Source organism: Zonotrichia leucophrys, chromosome 2 (genome assembly GCF_028769735.1).
Source record: "Zonotrichia leucophrys gambelii isolate GWCS_2022_RI chromosome 2, RI_Zleu_2.0, whole genome shotgun sequence".
Classification (NCBI taxonomy): Eukaryota; Metazoa; Chordata; class Aves; order Passeriformes; family Passerellidae; genus Zonotrichia; species Zonotrichia leucophrys.
The window spans coordinates 88,989,323-89,015,492 of NC_088171.1; the positions used below are offsets into that span (position 1 = coordinate 88,989,323).

At 40.8% G+C, this 26,170-nt stretch overlaps 1 protein-coding gene across 1 annotated transcript; it reads left to right on the forward strand.

Annotated features, from left to right (window-relative positions):
• The first annotated feature begins 2,097 nt into the window (after positions 1-2,097).
• On the forward strand, positions 2,098-25,797 carry LOC135442924 (sodium-dependent neutral amino acid transporter B(0)AT3-like). Its single transcript, XM_064703200.1, has 12 exons — positions 2,098-2,254; positions 10,997-11,137; positions 12,710-12,847; positions 13,849-14,030; positions 14,440-14,550; positions 19,317-19,429; positions 19,750-19,878; positions 20,476-20,632; positions 21,922-22,126; positions 23,709-23,868; positions 24,337-24,499; positions 25,585-25,797. Exons 1-12 carry the CDS (start codon positions 2,098-2,100, stop codon positions 25,795-25,797), a joined length of 1,869 nt encoding a protein of 622 aa, XP_064559270.1.
• Positions 25,798-26,170: the final 373 nt, after the last annotated feature.

Below are 26,170 nucleotides of genomic sequence, written 5' to 3' on the forward strand. Positions count from 1 at the left end.
TCATGTACATACACAAACACACACACCTGACAACTATTTGAATTTTTTAACTTCCTTCCATGTGACCCAGTGGAGCTCAGTGAGGGATCCCATTCCTCATGTGGCCACCAGAGAGGAAAGGGGCATTGTTAGAGCACCCAGGCAGAGTGCCTGGAGCAGTGTCCATGATCCTCTCCATCCAACTGTCTGTGTACATGCACAGTGATACACTTGTATTACCTTGCAGCAGTTCCTACACCCACCTTTTGAAACAAGAATGGATCCAGTTTAGATCCTCATACTGGTTGTAATCAATGTACTCTATTAAAAGGAATAGGTACACTTAGGGTATACTTACTCCAGAATATATCTTTAGGGTAGTCTATCTCCTGTAAATTGAGAGTAAAGTGCATTGCATTGAAAATTGAGAGTAAAGTACACATTGCATGTGTACTTCATGGAATCATAGAGTCAATTATTTGGGTTGGAAAATTCCTTGAAGACTATCCAGTTCCAACCCCCCTGCCATGGGCAGAGACACTTTCCACTTGGCCAGGTTTCTCCAAGCCCCATCCAACCTGGATATGAAGACGTGCAGGGATGGGGCATCCACAGCTTCTCTGGGCAGCCCATTCCACAGAATCTGAATTATTAAATTAATTTACATTTAATTTTCATTTTTTAAAAAATTACATTAATGTAAGTAACCCTTTAAACTATTTGAAGTTGTTACTCTTTAATAGGAAGAACATTTTTTGTCTGATTTTTCTGCTGATAAAAAGCTCAGCAACCAGGAACGAGCAACACCATGTGTGAAGTGGCTGGCTGTGGTGCCAGGTGTGGAATTTGGGGTGTTGCTGGAAGGGCCCAAGCCCAGCCCAAGGCACCTCCTGATCAGAAGAGCAGCAGGGAAAGGAGTGATGGTGGTGTGTGCCCTGGGAGCACTGACACTGTGCAAGGGCTGCCAAACCACCCTGTGTGTCCAGAAGTTTTTACTGCTACTGAGGTCCCAATGGAAGCAGGAAACTGAACCTGCAGCTCTGAGACAATCCTGGACAAGACACTGGGAAGTTGAGTTGCTCTATCTGTGAGCCTGGACATTTGCAGAGGTGCAAGCAGATGAGCTGTGACAGCCCAGGGAGAATCATGCAGCCTTGATCTCAAACTGGCTTCTGGCTGGATGATCTGCAACCTGATCCCATTTGTGTGCTTAGCAGCAGAGCAGGGGAAATTTTGGGGAAAACTATTCACCTTTTATTTTGGGAAAAACAATTCACCTTCACTTAGAAACTCTTCCCATTTGGAGAGGGGTATCCAGGCATAAACTGTTTGTTGCTTTACTGAAGCAAGCAAGCTGACTAGCTGCTCTGTTTAGTGTGAACTGATTTGGCATGCACACCAGCAAAACCCTGGTATGACTGAAAGAAAACAGAAAAATATTCTCACATATTTTCAATTGAAGGAAAGCATTCGGCTCTTGCATTCATCAGTAACTATTTAATGAATAATAAAAATAGTCACTGGGGATTCATTGACAGGTGGGAAGTGATTAACTTCTAGCAACTATTGTGAAAATGGACCAAATTCTAATGTCTGAACACACAACGTCTAATTTTTCTTGTTTTTTCTTTTTTCTAATTGAATTTTTGTATTTGGAAAAGATGACTTCATTTATTTACTTCTATTAATAAACTAAGACAGGAAATGCCAATGTTTTATTCACAGATTTTTACAGGTATTTTGCAATTTTAATTAGTCCTCTGCAAAGTTTTCTTTTTAATTATATTCAGTGTCACACTTCTCTGACAGAGAACAGAAAATAAAAACCTGTTTGATCCTGAGTTACCCATTAACAACATATTCCCAAGCTGTCTAACTATAGAAGCAGCTGCAAAAAAGGCAAGAGTGGTAACTCTCTATATATAAATAATTCCTGGTTTTGTCTTTAAACTTCATCCTTGGTAATGACACAGCCCCTTGCATCAGATAAAAAGAAAGCTCCACCTTTCTTCCAAGATCCTTCTGTCACCCTGCATAAAACCTGTAGGAGCGACAGGTTTTGAAGCATATTCCCATTTTTAGGGAAAGGGGCTGAGAAGCCACGGATATTTCATTATAATGCCACAAGATTTATCAGCAACACCTGAAACCCCCAAAGAAGATGACAGACCCAAGTGGGACAATAAGTTCCAGTACATTTTGAGCTGTATCGGATTTGCCGTTGGCCTGGGGAACGTGTGGCGCTTTCCATACTTGTGTCAGATACATGGAGGCGGTAAGAGTGGAACGGGACTTTACCAAAATACTGATCTGCAATTCTCATGCAGCTATACTAACCTCTGATGGGAGTGGAAATTACATAATTTATATCAGTTATATACCTTTTTAAAAAATACTGATTGTCATTAATGTCTTGCACCAGTTAATTAGCTCTTTCCATAGAAATATATTAATTATAAAAGGATACGTTCGGTTAGGAAGACCAGATTGATGCTGACCTGACTGATGATAGAACAAATCTATGTTTAAGTTTTTATAGTGCTATTGAGGTCCCAGTGGAAGCAGGAAACTGAATCTGCAGCTGGCTACCTTAAGGAGAAATGAGAAGTCCTTGGGAGGCCTGAGGGAACTGGCCCCTAGACAAATGGCCACTGGACTTCCCTTTGGGATGGTGAGGGAGCCATTAATCACCCGTGCTCTTAGGAGCTACCTCATCCTCTGGAATTGCCCCTGCACAAAACTAAATTGTGCTTTTGGCTGTCTGTGAGGTTGTTTAAAATGCTCAGCTGATGGAGCAGCAACAGGAGCCTGCCAGGTGTCATGGACAGCTGCCTAAGCCTGTGCCTGGGCACCAGCTCCACAAGGAGTTGCTTTGGAAGCAGACAATTTGGTAAATATAAATGGATCTGAAAAGAGTGCTTGGTAACTCACCATTCACAGAAGCTTTTGAAATCTGCCACAGTAAGCTGTCTAAAGAAGAGTGAACAAATTGTTTCAGCCCAGTATTATTTGTTATCTTTCAATTAATTGGAGAAACCAAAAATTCACACCTGGAGAAAATGTTAAGTAACAGAAAATGTTATCACAGCCAAGTTTGTTTTACTGAGGTGTCTGTATTGATGAACTACTTCCATTTCAATCAACAAAGGAACCGAGCATGGATGTAGCCTGTAAAGAAAGGTGTTTTAGAGAGAAGTAGCCACTTAGATAGGGACTGTGGTAAGTAGCTCAATTAATAAGCTATAGCAGGTTGTATCAAGAGAAAGAACCTTGGCAGATGTAAGCAGAACACCAGGAAGTAGGCAGAGATATTGCTGCCTATGGTAAGACAACTTCTGAGTCTCTGGCTTTTCCTAAAAGTCCACTTTTCAAAGTCAACTTAAAAAATTAGACAAAATTTTTAAAGACAAAATAGAGAAAAGTCCCAGCAATTATTCAAGGCTTAGAAAACTTCTGTGACACAAACAGCTTAAGAATTCAATCTATTTAGATCACGAAATTGAAAATTAAAGAGTATGTTTATCATAGTCTATAAACAAGAAAATGGAAATTATTTTGGTGGCAAGGAGCTTTTTAAGGCTGAATATGCAACAGTTGAGTTACACAAATGGAGATAAGACAAGAAGCAGTAGGTTAGATTCTTCCCAGAACACTAGATGACTTCTATTATTTATTATAAAAATGTGAAACTCCTGTGGAAAAGTACCATCACTGGGTGGCTAGAAAGTCAGGAGTACACACTGTTTCTCTGTGTTTTCCCAGTAATTTCCCATGGAAATTACTGGGAAAAACAGTCAGTTCAGTTAATGATACTGGCATTAATGAGACATGATTAACATTTTTAGAGAGACATCTCCTAGCAGATATGGCATGAGACATGCAAGGAAAATATTCTTATGGAGCAGGAACTGTAGATCAAATCCTCTACAGCATCTCAGGTGATCTTTGTGTCTTGGAAAGCAAGGGGAAAAGCATTCAGGATTAACAAACAACATAATAAAGCAAACATAATGTGATGTTTTTATAATGTAGCAAATGATTAACACAAAGTGCTCAGTAGAAAGTTTGAAAATCCCAGGCAGGATGATAGCAAGATGCAGCTCCTCCACACATTTCATTGCACAGAGCAGCTTCTGGAGCCACCAGCTGCAAGAGCCTGCACAAAATTTGTGTGAAGTTGAGATTGAAATGAAATATTGTTCCACTGCCCATAAAAAGGCTCTCACACTTTCCTATGAAGCACCAATTGTTGTTTACCCGTGGCCAGCTGTGGCCAGTGGTGTTTCAGATCCCAGCCTCACTTCAGAAGACAGCAGAGCTCATGTGCCCCTGAGGTTTGATCTCTCCCCTCCATCCTCCCTTCTGGGCTCCCCTGCATCCCTGTCCTCACTGCTCCAGGAGAAGCATGAGTCTGACTGCAAGGAGGTTACCTGTCTAATGGACTTAGCAGTGCTCAGAAAGTCTGCTTGCTTGTGCATCCAGCTCCAGAACTCCACTATTTCCCACAGGAACTTGTAGGGACAAAAAAGACAGGGAGTAGAGCAGGTTTAAAGAGAGTAAAACCAGAGAAATGCTGCAGGGGCAAGGGCTGAGTTGCTCCTTTGCTCCCTGAGTAGTAATGCTGCAGTGAGAAACCAGCTTAAAATAGCCACCAGACTCACTTATGGCAAACAGCATCACCACCAACAGTGGCACAAGACAGTGGTGAATTAAGGTCAATGTATGGATGGACAGTCAGTGTTTGGTCATTACTGGCCCCTTCAACAAAGGGCTCAAAGAGCTCAATAGCAGGATGGACTCTGTAACAGAATGCTGTGAGGTTTGTGAATAATTTGGCATAGAAAGCTGGCATTGGAAAAGTTGAGTGAGTTATGACGATCACTGAGAAGACAGAGCTCCTGCATTTACATCTGTGCGTAGGGTAGCTGCATTTTTCTTCTGTTGATTTAAAGCAGTGACATGGCTTGGGTTTGCATTTTTGAAAGCAAACAACTCAGGTGCAAGAGCCCAACAGATTTTCAGGGGTATTGGAGCATGAATCCTGTGTGTGTGCATGTGAAGATGTGCACATGGGAGAGACCAGCAGCACTGTGTTTAACTGGGAGCCCTGAGAGGGGCCATGGCTTTCTGCATGCAGCCATAATCACAAGCATGGAGAAGCCAGGTATGGATATAGCACAGACATGCTTGAAGGCTGGATGGCTTCTGGGGTAGTTTTACAGCCGTTTCAGGTGATATCATTGTTTCTGCATCTTTTCAAAAACAAGAGATGAAAACAAGTGCTTGTACATTTGTCTCACGTCAGCTGTTCCCATCAGACCTCTGGCCCTGATTCATTGCACATTAGTGTTACTCAGTAACTCAGATCTAATATAATATCAGTTCTGCTGACATTTATCACCTGCTGCCGTTACTGATTATTTGGGTTTATTGCCTGAGTTAAGTTAGCTATTTACTTTTCATGACTAATGGGTATGAAGGTTGTTTGCCACAGTTGGTAGAGACAAACACAAATGTTCCCAGGCAACTGAGATTGGAAAGAATTCTCTAAACAGCCCAGTACAGAGTTTGTCACTTAAAACTGAGACACTAACAAGTCATACATCCATATGTTTACACAGGGAGCCATCTGAGCATACTTAATGAAATCAACTCAGTTCTAGCTAGAACTGACTGCAGTGGTTTATTTTAGATTATAGGTAGTGTATATATATACATGCCTGCTTAACCCATGGGTACTAAAAATGTGTATAGTGCCTGAGCCTATAAAATTACTGAAAAATATCTGTAATATAAAATACAAATTAAAATTTATTTTCTAGGAAATTAAATACACATAAACACTACTATAGGTAGCAGCAACCACCATCTAAACCCCATACTGCTACACACTACAGTCATGCTACAAAGGGAGAACTGTTTGCTTCTGGGACAACCATTTACAGACTTTCCTAACCGGTGGCCTACTTGACCTTTTGCTCAAATTTGAACTACAACGTGCTGTGATATGCCTGGTTCACTGTGTCCTCAAAAAGAAAACAAAACCTAGGAGGAACAAATTGTATAACTGAAAAATACTGGGGAGAAAAAAAAAAAGCAAAACCCAAAACCAGCCCCAAACAAACACAGTATGTTGGGAAGAGCAGAACTATTCACTGTCTGACAGAAAAATTGGATTACAGCTAGTAACCAACTCCATTTTCCAGTTTATTGCCATATCCTGCCTAAACCCTTGGTGAAAAGCTGTGACATGCAGAGTCAATCCTTTCATAATTTACTATATTTGATTGCCCTTTATATCTCAGGTTGGTGCATGCTTGTATTTGAAAGCTGCCTGTTTGCATCCTTCACATTTCACAGGGGAGTTTGCCAAGCTTATTTTAAGAGTTTTCTGTGAGTGTTACCCATCTTCATTTGAAATGGCCATTGACTGTCCCTTTGGTTTTCTGGACATGGCTTTGGCTCCCTCACTGTCTCTCAAGGGGATACAGTCATTTATGTGGGAAATTCAACTCTGCCAAGTTTCAGTCAGTAAGGTGTGTAATGTGGCCTGCAAGGCACTATCAGTGCGCTGCACAAATACAATGCTTAGAGTAGCTCATACTTTTCATTTAGATTGAGGCATGTGAGAAGACATAAAAGAGGTCATGGAGTGCTATTTTCTAGAGACAGGGCTGAGTGTGATTAAGTTGCTTTTTTCCCTATCTGATGTCTTGATGTAATTCCTTGCTGTGTTGACTATACCACACTGCTTAGCCACTGAACTGCCAAGGAGAGAATGGGACAGGTCTGAAAATCCCTCTGAATAGCTACTATCTTTGTATCTGAACAAGTAGCTCCCACCTATTGCATAAAATTACATAAATTATCTCAGCTATCTTGCCATTAAGTTCTTAGTCTTTTGGAAAAGTGTACCCATCCCTGTTCCTCCTATGTACCAACAGAACTAATGAAGTGGATCTCCGAATGCTTGCTGCATTTTATCACATTGAGATGTGCTTTCTGAATTTTTCAGACCCTACAGATGCATTTCCTTCAAAACTACTATTTTGTGACTTTCCAGGTCATTTCAGTCTTCATTATAATTATTTTTTCTACTCCCAAAACTCTATCTGAAGGAAAAGTATTATTCATGTTCTGGTATTTCAAATGCTGTTGTGTCTTTGAATCATCATTTCAAGTCACTTGCTTTACTTCTGCTAGCTGATTCACAGGCACTGGTAAGATGCAAGATCAGTCCTTCCTGATTTTTGATCAGTATTTCTCCACCATTTAGGAAGTTGTAGTATCCCAATATCAAGCACACCTACTGGGTCTTTTTCTCTGCTTCTCACTGAGGCACATCAATTTCTACAGGTCTTAGTACATGTAGATTTGGAAGTTGCCCAGCTGATACTTCAAACTGCTTTACATTTCCACCAGCCCAGTCTGCTGGTCTGTCTTTCCAAGTGACAACCCCAATTTGGTTGTTTCACTCTGCTTTGCTGGTTGCTGAGAGCCAACATTAGACTGCACTCCTTCCGGAGCCTCCTGGTCTCTCTGTCCCGTGGAGCACTGGCAGCTCTCCCCAGGCTGCCCTGCCTAGAGGCTCGTGCACTTTCCCCCAGACTGTCACGTGCAGGTGACACAACAAAGGTTGTGCCCTTCAAGTGAATTTTGCTGGATATGGTCGGGCAGTTGCTGTCCTGACCTGACTTGCCTGTGCCTGCAACCGAGGGGTCAGGTTTGAAAACCCTCTGTGGATCTGAGCGCACCTGCTCCTTCCTTTCCCACTGCTGTGGCTGTGGAGCTGTCCCCACTCCAATGGTCCTTCAGCAATCTTGTTACACACTGGTGCACCCCAACACTTGGGACTTTTGCTAACAACACCAGCTTACCAGTAGTGCAGTAGTTGCAGTTTTTGATACCCTGATTTGAAAATGCTTTTGTAGCCTTCTGTGCCTTCTCATGTGCAGGGGATTGTTCCATGGCTTGTGATATCCTTGTGCAGGATTCCTTCCAAAATAACTTTTGACTCTTACAAGTTTTGGACTTTTTCCCTCAACCTTCTTTTAGTACCACGTGTTTCTACTTGCGGGATCAATGCTTTATGAATCTTCAGTGTCTTTCTGACAGAAGGAATGTTGTAAACTAAAATTTTCCTAAGTCCCACCCCAGGGATGCAACTAAATCATGCTTTGGCAATACTTTTTATTTTTATGGGCATCTCTCCAGGCTTTTAAAGTATTTAAAAATGCTTCACCACTATAATTTTCCTTTTTCACTTTTCCCGAAGAAAAAAAATCCCCTAAACTCTTTTTTTTTTTTTTTTTGTTTAAGTAGAATGTACAGATACAAGATAATTTGTTGCTTGTGCTTTATGATTTTTTCTGCTATAGTTTCCTTTTCCCATCCTCCATGGAAACCAAATCTACAGAGTTCTGCTGTGCCTGGGCTTAACATCACATGGGTTCTGCTGAGGTTTTGCTGTGCTTATGTTTGAATGCTCTGGTTTGTGGTACCTGGTGTGTCTTAGGTTCTCTGCTCCTCGGATTTTCTGCTTGCTTTCTTCATTATGAGACTTCTCGTGGCCTTTTTAAAAATGGGTACTTAATTTTTACCTTCTGGCACATCCTCCTCTATTAATCAGAGCCTTCAACTATACAGTGCTTGAGGGTTCTTACTCACTATTCTGTATCTGATAGCTTACTGTTAATGTTTCTCCATGTTTTTCTATAGGTGGGGGATTTTATTGTGGAAGAGTAAGCTTCAAGTGCTTCAGCAGACTGTCTGTTCTTTTTCTCTTTTCTTTTTGACTAAAAATATTGTAATGCAAAGGAATGAATAACTAAAAACTTACTTTACACTTCAAGCCATTTACTTGAATTAGGTTTGAGAAAGATTAGATTCATAAATTATTTCTTTTTAGTCCGTTCCTTTGCCATATTTTCATATTTGCAGATAGCAGATTATTTTATATAATTCTCATGGAAAACCAGTATTTTCTTTCCAAGTGTGACACGATGTTTTGCCATGCTGTAAATATGCCTGAAGATACACACAAGCCAGCACTAAGTAAACATGCTTTTATCAGCAGAATGTCTAAACACGCTCTGCTGCCAGTGGTTCAACTAGCAAACAGAAAAGGGGAGAGAGATAACAATTTGCACTAATTATTACCCAGTTATTTCCCAGGAGATATGATATGGGAGATAGGCTGGTCTCTTATGGAGTGTTCTGCTAGCGAGGGCTCAGCAGGGATTGCAGCATGGATTGCAGCTGCTCCCAGAGCTGGTGGAGAACCAGGCAGATGGATGAAGAAGTAGAGCACTCCATACTGCAGTGCTCTGGTCACTTGCCTCAATAGTTTGCTCTTCTCAGGAGACAGTCCAAGGCATGAGACTGCCAGAAGGGCTGGGCTGGCACCCTCAGATGTGCTGTGGATAGGGACACTGCAGCAGGTTTGAAACAGACCACAGGACCAAGCATGACAAGAGGTTACTGGGTTCTTCTTGAAGGGACCTCAAACTGAGGATTCAACATACTAGGAATTAACTGTGAGATTTGTTTTTCAAATTTGCTTCCCAGTTAAAAGCATTTCAAGAATAGAGATCTTAAGGTGAGACATTTATTTCCAAGTTTAGCAGTTTATGAACAGTTCTTTGCTGAGAAGAGCTTTGTGATTTTTGTTTCTATGCATAACTTGATAAAAGGCTAAACCATCCAACAACACACCTTCTCTGGGTGCTGTGTGGATTTATTGCAGCATGTAACAAGAGGTAGCAAAGTTATTGCAATACAACACTAACTCAAGAGATTATATTTTATCTGCCCAGCCTTTCTAAATAGCCACTGATTGCAGAACCCAGGCGCCATTCCAGGTGGAGACCAGAAATCCTTGTGCATTTCCCCACCTCTCTCTCAGGGCCGAAGACAGAGCATAAAGAAAGTTTCCTGAGCTGGAAGGGCAGAGCTGAACAGACCCAGATATGAGGTCTGGAGGCAAATCAGAAATTATAGAATAAGGCACAAGTTTATTGACAAAGCTATGAGGAGCATGGAATCTGTTCACATTTGTAGGAGGATGGGGAGGTGGCTGAGGCAGGACTTCTGTCTTTGTCTCCCTAGAGAAAAGACTTTGTGGTCACAGTGGCGGTTGGTCATGGCAATAAACTTCAATCTATTCCACCATTTCAATTTAACTGGACATTTGGGCAGGTGGTACAAACACACTGAAGAAATTTCTTGTCTCATGAAAACAGCATCTGTGCAAAAGAAGGGAGACCTAAACGTGTGTCCCTTCTGGGGGAAGGTGGGGGAAGAGAGGCATTGCACACAGTCTAGCAGGAATCAGCCAGGCTGTTGGTAGGACTGGTCCCTGCCCACAGGCAACCAACAGAACACGCTGCTTCTGGCCCAAGGGAGATTTTTGGAGGAAAACAGAAAAATGTAAAGGACACAAACTGGGAAGAAATGAAGTTTCATGGCTCACACCTCTCAGAGCACAACTTCAGCCTTGCTTGCAGTTTTTCATTAGCTAGAGGCTCTGTGGTCTGAGCAGAGCTTCATGCAATAAAATACCATGGTCTCTTGGGCGTATACAGCACATAATCCTGCTTTTCCAGAGCAGGATGGAGGAGCACAGGCCTGAGAACCTTTAGAAATGAAACAAGGTAATGCACTGAAGAAAAAACAGATGGAATAGGGGAGAGGCAAACCCCTCTGCTTTATGAGGAGGACAAAAGATGCTTAAAAGAAAGGGAAATGGATGAAATAGTCAGATTACCTATAATGGGCTGCAGCAATGCCTGAGGGAAGTGTCCTGCAGCACTAAGCATCCCAGTCCCTCCTCCTCCATCTTCACTACCAAAGTTACCAGCAACAGATGTTACTTGTAGGTGTCCCCAGCAATGATCCCTCTCTCAACGCATCCTACAAGGACTTTGTTAGGCTGATAAAGCAGATTAATTATAAACCAGTAATTTCAGTGAGATGCAGAAAAATCATGTGGCTTAATCACACTTAAATGTCTTTTCAGGGGCTTTCCTGATCCCATACTTCATCGCTCTTGTCTTTGAAGGAATCCCACTGCTACACCTCGAGCTGGCCCTTGGGCAGTGCCTGAGGAAAGGCAGCATTGGAGCCTGGAACACCATCTCTCCTTACCTTGGAGGCATTGGTACGTCCCTTCAGTCCCAGCTCAAGGAACTGCAGACAGCTCCCACCCAGCACTCACTTCCCACAGACCTGTGCCTGATATGTTTTAGGATATAAAAAGAAATGAGTGTTAGGATTAAAAAGGAATAATTTGTAATGAGGGTGGTGAGATATTTAGGGTTGGTTTCTCTAGAAACATTCAAGGCCATGTTGGATGGGGTTCTGAGCAACCTGGTCTAGTTGAAATGTCCCCATCCATGGAATGGGGGTGGCACTAAATAACCTTTAATGTCCCTTCCAACCCAAACCCTTCTGTGATTCTGTAATTGTGTATTGCAGACATTACTGCAAGCACATTTCAGGATCATTTGAAGAGCCTCAAATGCAAACCTAATAACCTTTTCTGTGGGGAGCATAATGAAATGGACTCTGGTCCTCAACACTGTCCCATTCCAACCATACCCTGGTACTCAACAAGAGCTGCCTGCCCACAGTGCTTCTTCCACAGTCCCTCAAGGACCCAGTCTTCTCTGACCATAAATAGCAGACTTGAGGAAGGACAGAAAGACAGGAAATCAAGGATCCTGGTACCTCCTAATGAGTCCAAAGCACATGGGAAGGCTTACCTCCACAAGAGGGTGGGGTTGCTGAAAGGACTTTATCAACACAGCTGGACATGAGGGACAATCCACACAGCGCATCAGACTGGTGTGCAGTCCTCTACTGCCAGCTCTTTTCTACTTATTCAATATCTGAAAAAAAACATCTGGTGCCCTGTGTCCACCATTGTTAGGCTGCAAAAAGTGATGCAGAATGGCCACCAGAAGGAGGTTAAGGCATTGACTCTCCTGGGTAATTGAGATAACACCCTTGTGCCTGCAGGGCAAGGGGAAACTCCTGCATGCTTCAGCCAGCTCTGCTGGATCATGCCCTGCCCTAAGCAGGTGCCTGAAATGGTCCTGGCACTGATAGCCCTGCCTGTGGGGCTGTGTGGGAGGAGAAGGGGAGCATAAGAGGAGTCATCTAAAGGCCAGAGGGCAACAAGAAAGAAATACCAAGCTGCAGGTGGTGCTTCCAGCTAAACCCATCTCCTACAACCAGGCATGTTCATACTCCCTTGCAAAAATGCAAGCAAGCAGAAACTGTGGTGTTGAGTGTCTTCCCTCCTCATCACAGGAGTAAAATAGTGCCCAATTTAGGGCACCTGTGCATGATTTGGGAAAAGAGTCTCATGCAGCTACAGCACACTACAGAACTTTGGTGTCTTTTTCTCTCTGCAATTACAGTTGTCCAGTATTGTAGAAAACAATGGACTACATACTAGAGCAAAGATTTCAACCCTAACCTTCTATGTAAGTAGAGAGTCTCAGAATTCCTGGAGCAGGGCTGGTGGTCTGAGGGATTGTGCACCAGTGTTTGGCTACTGAGGACACACAATGCCCTTCTTTCATTGGAAAATCTCAGGATGGGGTCAGGGGGATGGAGAAGAAAATCTTGAAAAACTAGGAAATGAGAGCTTCAAACAGCTAGTGCAGTGACTGACTGATAAGTTTTTCCAAAACTTTTCTGAAGTGAGATTTTGTGCTTTCTGTAGGAGTTGGTTCATGGATGGTGTCGATTCTGGTGAGCTTATTCTACAACACTGTGTTAACTTGGGTGATGTGGTATTTAATAAACTCCTTCCAAGAACCTCTTCCTTGGAGTGTTTGTCCTCTAAATGAAAACAGAACAGGTAAGTACACCTCCATGAGCACTGCTAGCAAAGCATCAGACTCTGGCCTAATCAAGAAACCACACTTTATTTTGCCCTGAATTATGAAAAAGTCCTGGTTTGAATTGCTGTTAAAAAGATACAAGAGTCATGCTAGCTTACTCAAACTCATCATCCTCATAGGAACAACAATAGCCAGAAAGTCCATGAGTCCTTTTGCTGGACTTTAAAATGGGAAACACAATAAAGAGCAAGTCCTGTTATCCATTACCAAACCTTTACTAAGACTAAAGTGAGACAGTGTACACAAGCAGAATAAGGAAGAATGCTCTCAGGTTTTTAAAACTATTTTTCAGCTTCTGTTTTTTCTCAGAGCATGAGAGAGAACAAGTTCTAGGGCACAGCAAGAAATGCCACCTGAGTAAAAGGCTAAGAAAAAAGAAAAAACAAAGTGGAATTAAACTTTCTTTTGGAGGCCTTAGGGTTGGCTAGAGTAGGAAGACAGAGACATCAAAGGTTGTGGTATACACCACGTTGCCAGTTCCCTTTTCTTCAGGGACAGAGCCTGGCTGGGGAATGTCCACTCCCCTGCATGCAGATGCCTGAAGCTGCTGTTCACAGAAGTCCTGGAAACTCAAACCAAAGAGGTCAATGCCTGGATCTTTCCCCATCACAGTGCCATGACATAGCCAGGGGAGCCTGGACTTAGATGTGTTCTCAGGTGCCTGAAGTTTTTTATGGCTCCACCAGTTTGCAGCTATACAGCTAGAAAAATTCATTGTTTTCACTACAATTAGTTTAGATTTTACCTTGCACTGAGTACAACACTGCTTCTAATCAGGAAGTTATTCCCTGTGTAAAATGCTGGTGGTGTTCTGGTGAGGGTCTCACATAAGTGTCAGTCTCAGCCTGCTGTGAGAGTTTGTCTTGCTGCACATTACAGAGAGTGCAGAAAGTCCATCTCTGTATCAGATTTTGCAGCCCACAATTTATTCTGACACTAGCCACCTTTTTTTTTTCAGGGTTTAATGAAGAATGTTATGAAAGCACTGCAGTAAATTATTTCTGGTACAGGAAAACATTGAACATAACACCTGATATTGCTGAGAGTGGCACGTTCCAGTGGTGGCTCATTTTGTGCTTAGCAGCTTGCTGGGCAATTGTCTATCTCTGCACCATCCGAGGAATTGAAAGCACAGGGAAGGTATGGAAAGGGTAGAGAAGTGATTATGCTGCAGTTTGAAATCCTGCCCTCCAGACACTCAGTTTTTACCACAAGGAAAATCCCATTTACCCCATTTACCACACTGGCACCATTCAGTATGCTCCCTGTCCAACAAATTGAGAACAACAGTAAAAGTGGCTTAAAATGATGCTTCTCTCTTTTTCCATTGCAAACACTTCTGCTCTACCAGCCTTCCCTCACACAGTTTTAAGAGCCATTTTGTTACCAATATATTCTGCAAAAGTACACCCTGCTTATTTGAAAGATAGCTGTATTCATCTGTAGCTGAATGATCCAATATTATTATTATTGTATGTTGCAATAATTTAAATAGAATTGATTGAATTTACTGCCAGTAACTCTCTGTCTTCTGACCTCCTTACTTTAGGCAATTTATGTCACAGCAATATTTCCATATCTGGTCCTGACTATATTCCTTATTCAAGGACTCACTCTACCAGGAGCCACTGAAGGTCTGATTTACCTCTTCACCCCTAATGTAAGTATCATTATTAATTTTCCTTTTACTCCTCCTCAGATTTCATACCATTTGCCAACAACTCCTGGTTTACATGTCTATCCAAGAGCTCGGCTAAGCTCTTTTTCTGAGATGAAGTGACTTAATTATTTTAATATATTTTCACAAGAAAATAAGCAGCAAAGAATTCAACAGCTCAGTGTAAGAAAATACTGGAAATTTAAGTTTAAGAATGTAATGGGTGCTTCAGTCTCTACCGTGTAAGTGAAACCGATGTACTTCACAAGTACATGAGAAAGATGGGGTTTCCCTGCCACTGCTATAGAATTTACACAGCTTTAATCTTTTAAGAATTCACAAAGAGAACAACTGAGGATTTACACCGCAAAATGATTTTTTTTCTGAAGGTTAAAAGTAATTTTCCCCTGCCCCTGCTTCTTCATAGTATTTCTCCCTTCTCTGTATCTCTTTCTAAAAGACAGAATTGCTGGAGAACAGCTCCTCTCCCATTTTCCTTAACTTCTCATATGGACAGGAGTTTCAGATCCTTCCACATGCTGCCCATTTCAGAAGCACCTTTCCTACACTGTCCTTGGCAGCACTCCCAAATGCAAAGTCAAACTGTCCCACTAAGTGGTTGCAATCCACTAGAGGCTCCTCACAACTCCACCTTCATGGCTAAAAAGCTCCCTGAAGTGGTGGGTGTAGAGGAGGAACAGCAGCACTCACTGACACATTCTCGAGCATCTGCTGCCTCCACAGCCACAGAAGTGCTTCAAACACTGGAGCACTGGATTTTTCCTTTCCTTTCCTACAACAAGAACACAGATATTAGAGAAAACATAAGCCAAGAAGTTCAGAGATACTTTATATGCCAGGCTGGAAAGGGACAAGAGCAAGAGAAAGCTCAGATGAGACTGTTTTATCCCTCTTTCTACCAGCCCAGTGGCACAGGCACCCATCTAAATGCTGCCAGAGCTCAAGGACAAGCTTGGTTTTTACAGATTAGGATATTCACTTACATTTTTGAAGGGCCAGACAGGATTATAAGAGGTTGGTGCAATGTCTTAGGGAAGAAAGCAGCTTTGACAACACAAACAAAACACGCCTCAGCCTGTCATCAGTTGGTCTCAGCTAGGCTATCAGGTTTCTCTGGAACAGCTCAGGCATTTTTGGAATTTAGTTTGCAATGATCCTGAACTGAATGCAGGAAACTAGATTTGTGTGTGCTCACAAAGCCTGGAGGTATTGCAGTGCTGAGGAGGAGCAGATCATCATAAAAGAGCCGGATGGATTTGTACAGTGGCAACAGAAGCCAGAATGAAAATCCACCTGCAGAGAGCCTGCAGCTGATGGTTTGCTGGTTTGAGGACGCAGATCCTGAGGACATCCTTGAAAAGTCATCTGAAGATGGTTTTAGTGATGTTCTTACCTACAAATGTGGAAAAGCTGATGGAACAGGCTGGTAAGTGATACCTACTATCGGTGTTGCCATTGCACAGAAAGTTAGTGTAAGACGGATGGCTTTGTTAAACCAACCTTCCAATTGCTACACAGGGTTGTGGCACTTTGAGGACTTCAAAAGCACAGTAAGCACACAGTTTCAACACTGCCCTTCTCTCTTCATCCCCTTACCCCCCAACTGCATTACCAGTACTGCCTTTGCTGTTAGGCTATTCCCACCCTCCCCATGAGCAAACACTGGTTTTTCTTTTACACTTCTCCACAGGGGATGCCTCAAAGTGAGTTGTACAGGAGGGCTGTTAGGCAGATTTACTTGGCCCACGCAGACCCCATCAGTTTACAAAACTGTAAAGCATATTTCTCAAATGCGTGCTTTTTTCTTCTTCTTTTCCCATCGTTTTGCAGAAAAAGTTTTAGCAAATTAAAGAAGTAAATCACCTACTGTCTGTTTCAGATTGCTTTTAAAATAAAACCAACCTTCTTGACATTCTTCCCTGATTGGAGGCAATATTTTCCAACTTCTTTCCAACTCTGCAGTGGAGCAGAAATTGTAGTTTCTCTGTAACAGCTGCTACATCCATTATCTCATAACTGTGACACTCACTGTTGTTTGTGAAAATCTGTGAAAGTAACACCTAGCACAAAAAGTCCCATCTTACCCAGTTTCAACATCATAACCACTTAACTGAATTTCTTTTCTAAACTACAATTTTTTAAAGTTTATTCACTTTCCATGTTTGTATTTTAGCTCTTGTTAATAAGTACCACAAATAATAAAAGCATGCATATGGATTTTAATTATGTGAGGCTGTGTTTTTATTTTCATGCAAAAATACATAATCAGCTTTTGTCATCTGACACACTTTGCACCTTAAATTTCAGAATAATGAATACTTCTTTGCATTCACTTTCAGACATAGAGAAGTCTGATGATTCACTCACCTTCTCGAAAGTGGTGATTAATTCTTCATTACTTGCAAAATAACGCTGGCAAGAAAACAAAAAGGTATCCTGAAGTGACACCTGAGAGGAAAGCAGAAGTTGTACAACAATGAAGCCACACAGGAGCTGGAACAGAATTTTGGAAAGGATTTTGCAAAATAAATAACCAGAGGCAGCAGAAACAACAAAACAAGATTCCCTCATGCACCAGCAACAGTCTGCATGGTTCACCTTCAGGGGACACCTGTGTCACCTAAGGAATACAAGTGTCTCCTTCTCCAGTCTCTTTCACATTCGAAAGAACTTCAGAGATTGTAAATATCTGGAGGTTCTCTGGCAATGAACAATTCCAAGAACTTGGCTGGGCAACTGTTGCCTGTGCCTAGAACTCAGCAGCTATTTTACAAAAAAAGAACAAAAAAAAAAAAGGCAGCACAGGCCCCCAAATCCTCTATTCACAAAACCAATAGCTGTTTTTACAGCAAAATTGCACATCACAAGGACCCCAGTAATTTTTAATTCTGTTTCTGTCTGTGCTTCATATATTCAAAAATTCAAACATGCTACCACTCTTGAGCGAGCAATTATATTTACTTTCCTCCTTACAGGGAATGAACAGGGGACTATTCATTAACCCTGATCGTACATCTTCATCCACGTTTGTGGCATCAGCACATTTTTTTCTTCTGAACATATGCTTATAAAACCTGTATGCCATATAAATATAAAATAACACTTTCAACAATGAGACCAGATAATGACATTGCCATGTCACGCATGCCTGCCCATTATCTTTTCAAGTTTGGGGTTGATCAGTATCTTTTGGAGTCAATAAATGCACTGCACCTAGTACCAGTCTAAACTACCTCCAGACTCATTTGCCAAAGTTCCCAGTGAGAAAGCCAGACTTAGGAGTCACATTTGTCAGCATCAACTGACTTGGCAGCACTTAATCAAAGTGTGAAGGCCACAGAGCCACGTGAGTGCCAAGTTTCTGCACTGCAAGTGAGCACTCTGGCCTTTGAGGGCTTGACTGTGATCTTTCAAAATAAACCTCCAGAAGGGTTTGCCTTTGCTGAATCACTTCAGCCAGCAATGGTTCCATGAATCTGCTGGCTGTGTTGTGTTGTACAAGAGGTGACACAGCTCTGTTGTGGTCAAAGCACTGGGCTCCCTGAGGAGAGAGCACCTGCAGTACTGGCATTGCCTGGATCCATCCACACCGAGGTGGACCCATCGTTCTTGCTCCTCAAGCTCAGGCCAGCTTCAGAGAAACCCAAAAGGGTTGGGCTGAAGGGTCTTTTGGCATACTTACCTCTCACTCCTACGTATGTTCCCAGTCATGGGCTTGGATCACAAGCACAGGCACACAGACACAAAACACACAAGTTGTCCTGCATGACTGGGATGAAGATTTAACTCAGACTGTTGTAAAACAAAGTGAAACAGTCTACAGCCTCAGCATTACTTTTGAGCTATCTGGCTTTTAAAACATTCTCAGCAAAACATTCTTCTATTCCCTGTCCTTGATAATGGATCAGAAAGCAATTCACATGGTAGGGTATAACACACCACTTTGTAGTTTCTGCAGGAAAAGTAATATTCATGGATCACATTTACATTTTGTGCATTACTCATGTTCTATCTCTTTCTTTTATAAAGATTTCAACATCAAAACTCCTTAGTGAAGCTATTTAAAACTGCTTAATGTTCTCTGTAATCCACCAATCATTGCTTTTTAATTTACCTTCCTGTATCATACTGCCCTTACAAAAAAATACAAATTTCATTGTCAGTTTCTCCTTTGTTCTTGTATTACCTATGCTGACCTATCTTTATTGCTGTTTTCACAGCACTTTGAATAGCAGATGCTACTCTTCAAAACTGTTCTCTTCTTGCCTGCTTGTGCTTTTAGTCACTTCTATTAAATTAGTTTTTAAGCAAATGTGGGAAGCTACAGAATCACTTTGTCTTAAAACAGTGAAGGTTTAATATTTGTATATAGAGTTTTAGGAAGACAATATTCTTTAACTGCAGGTTAAGTACGTGAATTAAAAAAAAAAAAAAGCAATTGAGGAAAAATGTATTTTCTCTATTGTGTTCCTAGTGTTTATCACTTAGAACCACATTATCATCAGACAGACAAAATGCACAATAAAAAAGATTCTATAATTCTTGCACACATTTAAATAGCCTCCATGATACTCTTGAAAACACTTGTTTTACTGACCTGTTTAGTACCTATTCCCATTTTCATAGTATTTAGATGGCAACACAGCTCAAAATTCCAGAATTGAAAGAACAGGTGAGCTATGAGAACTGCAAGAGGAAAATAAATTTTAATTTAAGCCTAATACATTAATTTCTTCCAATTATTTCAGCTGAACACTTTGAAAAATCCCCGTGTATGGCTTGATGCAGCTACACAGATTTTCTTCTCTCTCTCTTTGGCTTTTGGAGGGCTTATTGCATTCGCGAGCTACAATCCAGCAAAGTGAGTAGAACCACAGCCTTTATTATCTGGCTGAATTCTTGCTGCATTTTGTGCAATTTCTTAAATTTTAAAAATAATTTTCTAAATTTTTCTAATGGATCTTTAGAAAAGTGTCTGTCTTTCTAATAGACAGATTTTCTAACTAGATTAGAAAGATTTTCTTTCTAATCTAGATTTATTTTTTCTCCACTAGAATTTCCAACAGAAGGGGGAAGGGGAGGGAGGGAGAGAAGAAATTTTAAAAAAAGTTTGCAGAAATAACTGCATCACAGATAAGAAAATCTGCCTAATCATTTAACTTATTTGAATGCCATCTCTAGAAATGACTGTGAAAAGGATGCTGTGACAGTAGCAATTGTGAACAGCATGACATCCCTCTATGCTTCCATCCCAGTCTTTTCTGTTTTGGGGTTTAAAGCAACCACAGCCTACTGGGACTGCTTGGACAGGTGAGAAAGCTGTGTTCCAGTGCCTAAATATATAATGTGATAATGTGTTATTTGAAAGACATGTATTTAGAAAATTTATTTTCATTAGAAAAGAAGAACATCTGTATGGAGAAGTTTAATGCAAAAATATAAAGTAGTATGGGACTGAGTCAAGGATGATAATTTGTAAGAATAAAGACAAATTGCAGAACAACCCATTTCAAGTAGTGCATCAAGGTTTGCACCTTACTCTCAGGATAGCATTAGAAGTAGTAAAAATCCCCTCCTTTTTCTATATCATTAGAAATTTATTTCATTAACTTATTAAACACAAGTAGTAGAAATGGTCTGGAGATCTGATAAAACAAAAATTATTTAGAGACTGAATCTGCATAAAGTAGTCAGAGTTTCTATCTGAGACAACATTAAATAGTCTGAGTATTTTCTACTATTTTATATATAAAAGCTGTCAATTAATATTTTCCTTTATATTGTAAATAGCAGCACAGAAAGTAAACACAACTTTGAAGTAGCACCTGAATACACAGCATAGCATTTCCAGCCACATCATCTGCAAATTTTTAAACTAAAGTTTAAATATGTTGGCTTCTCTGGCAGGAACATTATCAATATCATCAATGAATTTGATCTTCCAGAAGAAAGCATCCTGCGACAGAACTATACATCCTGGATTAGATTTTTGAATTCATCATATCCAGAAAAAATTGCTGGGCTCAAACTGAAAAGCTGTGATCTTCAAGAATTTCTTGATCAGGTACCATAATTGATTACAACAGGTAATCCTTAAACAAAGTTACATAGAAGGATTCCTGTCTTCCTTTTTCTTTTAAGTACATGTACTCTATTCCACCTGCAATGATATATTACACATAATCATGCAACAAATCAATCTTTCAACATTTGAAGTAACAATACTGCTGCAGGATAGTCTGAATGTACAGCTGCCTGTTACGGCAAACAAAACTACATATTATTACCACAAAACTGATCTTCCAGGGTGCTCCCACCAGAAGTCTACCATGGACACTAGATTCAGTCCTTGTTCAGTTTACAGAAAATAAGCATAATGGAGGAACACATCTAAATGAAAGATTATGGAAAAAGGATACTGAATGGGAATTTTCTAAATCTGTATTTAGGAAAGTATCAAAAAATCCATTACAATGTACACTGTTCACCACCAAAGTGCATCATGAGCCTCTCCTTATTTTCCACCCTACCTGAACATTTCCCCTACCACTAAACACAGATGTTTCTTGTCTGTTTTCTTGTCCTACCTCATTCCACTTGCTTCAGGGATGCTGTTTGGCACAGTCAGTGTGTGCTAATGCACGACAGCCCTAACATACAGTAATGGTAAAGTAGGCTATTTTACTCATATGATGGAGAAGTCCAAGAACAACATTCCAGCCCTGGTACAAGTCAGCTTCTTTTGTGTCACTTCTTCTGATGGCATCCATTTCCGATTTACATTTTTAAATATTTTACTTCCAAATTATAGCAACATTAGCATTTTTCAATGCTCAGGTTTCAATATCCTTGTCCTTGGGAGACTACACCAAAGAAATTTGGTTGAAATTGGCTTTTTCCCTATTAGTCTTTTCTGCCTTAATTAGTCTTTTTCTGCCTATAGGGGATTTTGTGACCAATGATTCACAAATTCTCTTGGTGTTAAGAGAGATAATCGTATTCTTATTTACACCTCTTTTTTTCCAGAAGCTACTACATCATAGATTTTTAAAAAGCAGATTTAGGATGGTATTAGCAAAACAATTTCTATTACAATTACAGCTCTCCAGTCTACTTTACTCTGAACCCATCTCTCTGTGCAGGCTAAAATTCTGCTCTGTGATTGTCTAGATATCCTTCGAATACTTAAAATTAAACTCTCTACTGCCCATTTTCTCAAATGCTGGCTGCCACAGAGGGCACAGGGTGACCAGCCACCTTGACTCCAGAAAAGGACAGCACTGTGTTACAGTTACTTTATGCATGAGAAATGACATTGTAATGTGTATTTGTATCTGTTTGTGAATGCTGCAGAGTGTCTCAGGAACTGGCTTGGCTTTCATTGTTTTCACTCAAGCTATCATCCTCATGCCAGGCTCCCAAGCCTGGGCCATCCTGTTTTTCATCATGTTGTTCAGCTTGGGCCTTTCTTCGATGTTTGGAAACATTGAGGGTGTCTTCACTCCTCTTCTAGAGCTTCAAATTCTACCTAAATCAGCACCTAAAGAGCTATTGTCTGGTAAGGTATTGCTTTGTTCAAAGAAGGTGACTTCCTTATAGATACACAAACCATTAACTGCTTAATAAATATCACAGATGAATTCATAATTTTTTGCATTAATTTAGCTGAATGTCACAGTGTAAGTAAGTGGATTGTGTGTGCAGAAGATAAGCAGAGAGATGAGGTAGCAGCTATGGCAGAAGCTGTCAGGTGACAATATTATAGTGCCTTGGCCGGTTTTTAATTAGTTTGCAAATTAAACTGCTCCAGTCTGAGAAAGCTTGTTAAATTGCTGTTTCTGGAGTCCAGTCCACTCTGAGCTGTTGCAGTCATCAGGAAGAGCCTTGCCTTCTCCCTTAAGCCTTTGGCACTGATACAAATCACTTTAAGGCACCCAGTGACATCAGCTGGTCTGCCATAACCACCTGCACTTGAACTTAGCACTGTAAGAGAGGTCATTCACACCTATTTCACCCAGGTTTATGCTGCTACAGATTCACATTTAGTGTGAACATGTCAGAGTAGAAAAATACCACTTGAAAAATGAGGAATGAAGGTGTGTGATTCTGTTCTGGCACCAAAATTGGAATCTTTACAATCAGCCATAGTTATTGAACAAAACTTGCTCCGTAAGAACCAGACTCAATTAGAGTCTGAGAGATCCTACTATGAAATAGGTCCAGAAAAATCTATGACAATTGCAACTAATAGATTAATATTACTGCAATGTGCCCTTTTAAATTCTTATGGGAAATATTGCTGTTATGCCTTTTGTAGAGTCTTCCCATGGTATCTAAATTGTATTCCTGATTTTAAAATTTTTCATGTAAAAACATTTTTTCCCAACTTGATGAGTTAAAAATATTATTTTAAAACTGATTTTCCAATTGTGAACTTTAAAACATTTTAAAAAAGTCTGGAGCCAATATTTTACAGAATTGAACCAAAGGCCATCTCAGAGTTAGAAGCAATTAGCAACACACTAGAAAGAGGTACAAACTGAGTTGCAGCCAATGTCTATGCCCAGCAATACCTTTATTCGCTCCTTTCCTTCCCACTTGTTCTCTCAATTATCCCAAATCTAAATCTTGACTAAAGGGGAACTGGCTGTACAGAAGTGTGCTGAAACCCAAATGACACATGCTGGAACATAAGGGACACACACATTTGTATCTCTGGGCTCTTTGAGGAAATAGGGACAGAAATCCAGGGGGCCCTTACAATTCCAAGGTGGCACGTGCCTGCGGTTTAACCCTATGGCTGCATGGAAATGAGGCACCTGAAACTCACTACAGCAGTCAAAAATTAACACTGGCTCACAGCACAGCCCAGGCTGTCTGATGGAAGAAGTATGAACAACTGAAGTACACTCTGAGTCACATGAATGCATTCCTCCTTCAACAGTGGTGCCCTTGGCCAACACACAGGAGAAAATTGAGTTTGGGAAGTGGTATTAGCTCCCCTAATGAGAAAACACCTTTTGTATCTCCACAGAGAGAGAGAGAACAAAAATTATTAGAAAAAGAACAAAACTATTTAGAACAAAAATAAACCTACCAAGTTCAGTATTCCAATAACAAAGATATCTTTTTTTCTTCAGGTATAATATGTCTAATTAGCTTCCTCATTGCTCTGTGTTTTACACTGGGTTCAGGGAGTTACTGGATTGACATTTTTGACAGATATGCAGCTTCAGTGCCTCTTCTAGTCATCGCTTTTTTTGAAGTGATTGGAGTTGTGTATATCTATAAAATTAAAAGGTATGTTGGAAAGAGATGGAATGTTTTCTTCTAAGACATAAATGCAGCTCAGGTTGCAGTGACCTTGACCCTGACCTGATTTGATTTGGTGCTGGTAACTGAGACATTTTCCTAGCATGCTGTTTGTTCCCTTGGCAATTTTGTCTTTTTATGGTAAATATCTGAATAGTTTACAGAACTGCTGCAATATTATCATCATTTATTTAAGCTGAGAAACCTTACACTAGATGCTCAGGTAACTAACTGACAATGTAAATTGGTCATCCATCTCTGGTATAGCTCAGTAAAGACCTACTTGGATGATATTATTGTTTACTCAAGCAAGCAGTGTGTTATTAAAGAATGGTATGGAATAGAAAAGATTTACAGTGCTGTGCTCTGTGTTTCCAACTTACAGGAAGCTATAAAACAGGGAAACTGTTACCACTCTAGCTCTGACATCATCATAAACATGCCCTCTTTTACAAGGTTCAGTGAAGATGTGGAATGGATGACCGGAAGAAAACTCAGTCTCTTCTGGCAGATCACATGGAGGTTTATTAGCCCTCTGCTCCTGCTAATTGTCTTCATGGCCTTTGTTACTCTTCAGATGCAGAAGCCACCAAGCTACACAGCCTGGAACCCTAACTATGTATGTGCTCAAATATTTTTAGCACTTAAAGGAAGAATTATCTATTTTCCTCCATTACAAGATCCTTTAATATTATTGTTATCTACTGCTTACCCATTGAAAATAGCTTGAAGTCATGTAGTGTTCAGAATGAGAAGACTCAAGTGTGCAAAGCGGTTACACATACTAAAACCTGTCTCCTCTTGAGGCCACCTGCTTATCCCATGTTCCATATTTCTTATGGATGTGTGTAATGCTCAGAAGTGTCGAAGTGAACATGTCATAGACATCCCATACCCACAGGGGGTTCAGAGATAGAACAAATACCTGAGCAGAGCTTTACAGCTGCAAAACAGATGTCAGGGATGAAGGCATTTCTCAGTGAGAGCAACCAGTATCACTGGGGCCCTGGTGGATATAGGAGCGTGTACTTTAGACAGGCAGACAGGGAGGCAGTGGTCTGAGGACAGTGTTGGTTAATTCAGCAAAAAAGACATGTGCATGCTGAGAACATTTCAACTGGATGTCACTGTCTCACATCAACTGCAGTTTCTTTGACCCCTCTCACGTACATCCTTGTGTGGGGGTTTGAAGACTGATTCTGTTCCTAAGCTATATGAGGATTACACAGCAGCAGTGTCTCCCCCAAATGCCATCAAGTATCCATCTTCCCAAATAAAACTCATAGCCACAGACTTGCAGGAATTGCTCTATCATCATTCCCTCAAAATCTCTGATATACAACTTCCCTATTTGACAAAGAACATACTCAGTAATTGCTGAAACCAGTTAAACTTTGAATACAACAAGAACGAACATAATTTCACCAAGAGAGGGTGTAAGATCTGATAACCCTTGGGCAATCCCCACATCCTTAGGAATGTGTTGCAATTCCAGCTGTACATCTTTGAAAGTGTAAAACATTTACAGCTGACTCTAGACCCACAAGAAGGGTTTGCAGAGGGCACAGCCACTGACTGCTACTGTAGACAGAGTAAAACTTGCTATCCTTACTAAGATAGTGTAAGAAAATAAAAATAGAAATCATAGCAAAATCTAAGTGTACCTACAAATTATTTCTTTTGCTTGCTTTTTTATCTCCACAGGAAGGCTTCCCCATGAAAGAGGAGAAAGTTTATCCACCTTGGGTACAGGCCATTTGTGTGCTGCTGGCTGCCCTTCCTTGCGTGTGTGTACCTCTGGTAGCGCTCTTCCACCTGGCCAAACAAAAGCGCAGGAGCAAGGAGCCAAGCCTTGTACCACCAGAAGTCTCCTCCTGTCAGGGGGCTAACAGTAACTTTTCTCATCCAAAAGAATAAACATTCATTGTACCTGTGTGTAAGCAAAAATAAGACAGCCTTTGTTACACATTATTAGCTGTCATTTAGTATCATCCAACCAACCTGGGATACAGTTCATATGCTAACAGCAATCACCACACTCTGTAAACAATGCTGTTGTGTTTCCTTCAATTTCAACCAATTTCACAGCTTCATGTATCTCTCCAGCCAGAATTTAAACTTAGAAAGCCTGTCAAGTATTGTTGCTGGCTTCTGTCTTTCTTCATTTTTAAAATACTGGTCTATTCCCAAGGATCAGCAACATAGATTGGAACACAAGGACGCACAGTTTTATTCACTGCCCTGCCCCTCTGCTCCAGGAGACGGAGAATGGGAGCCCTCTAACAATAAG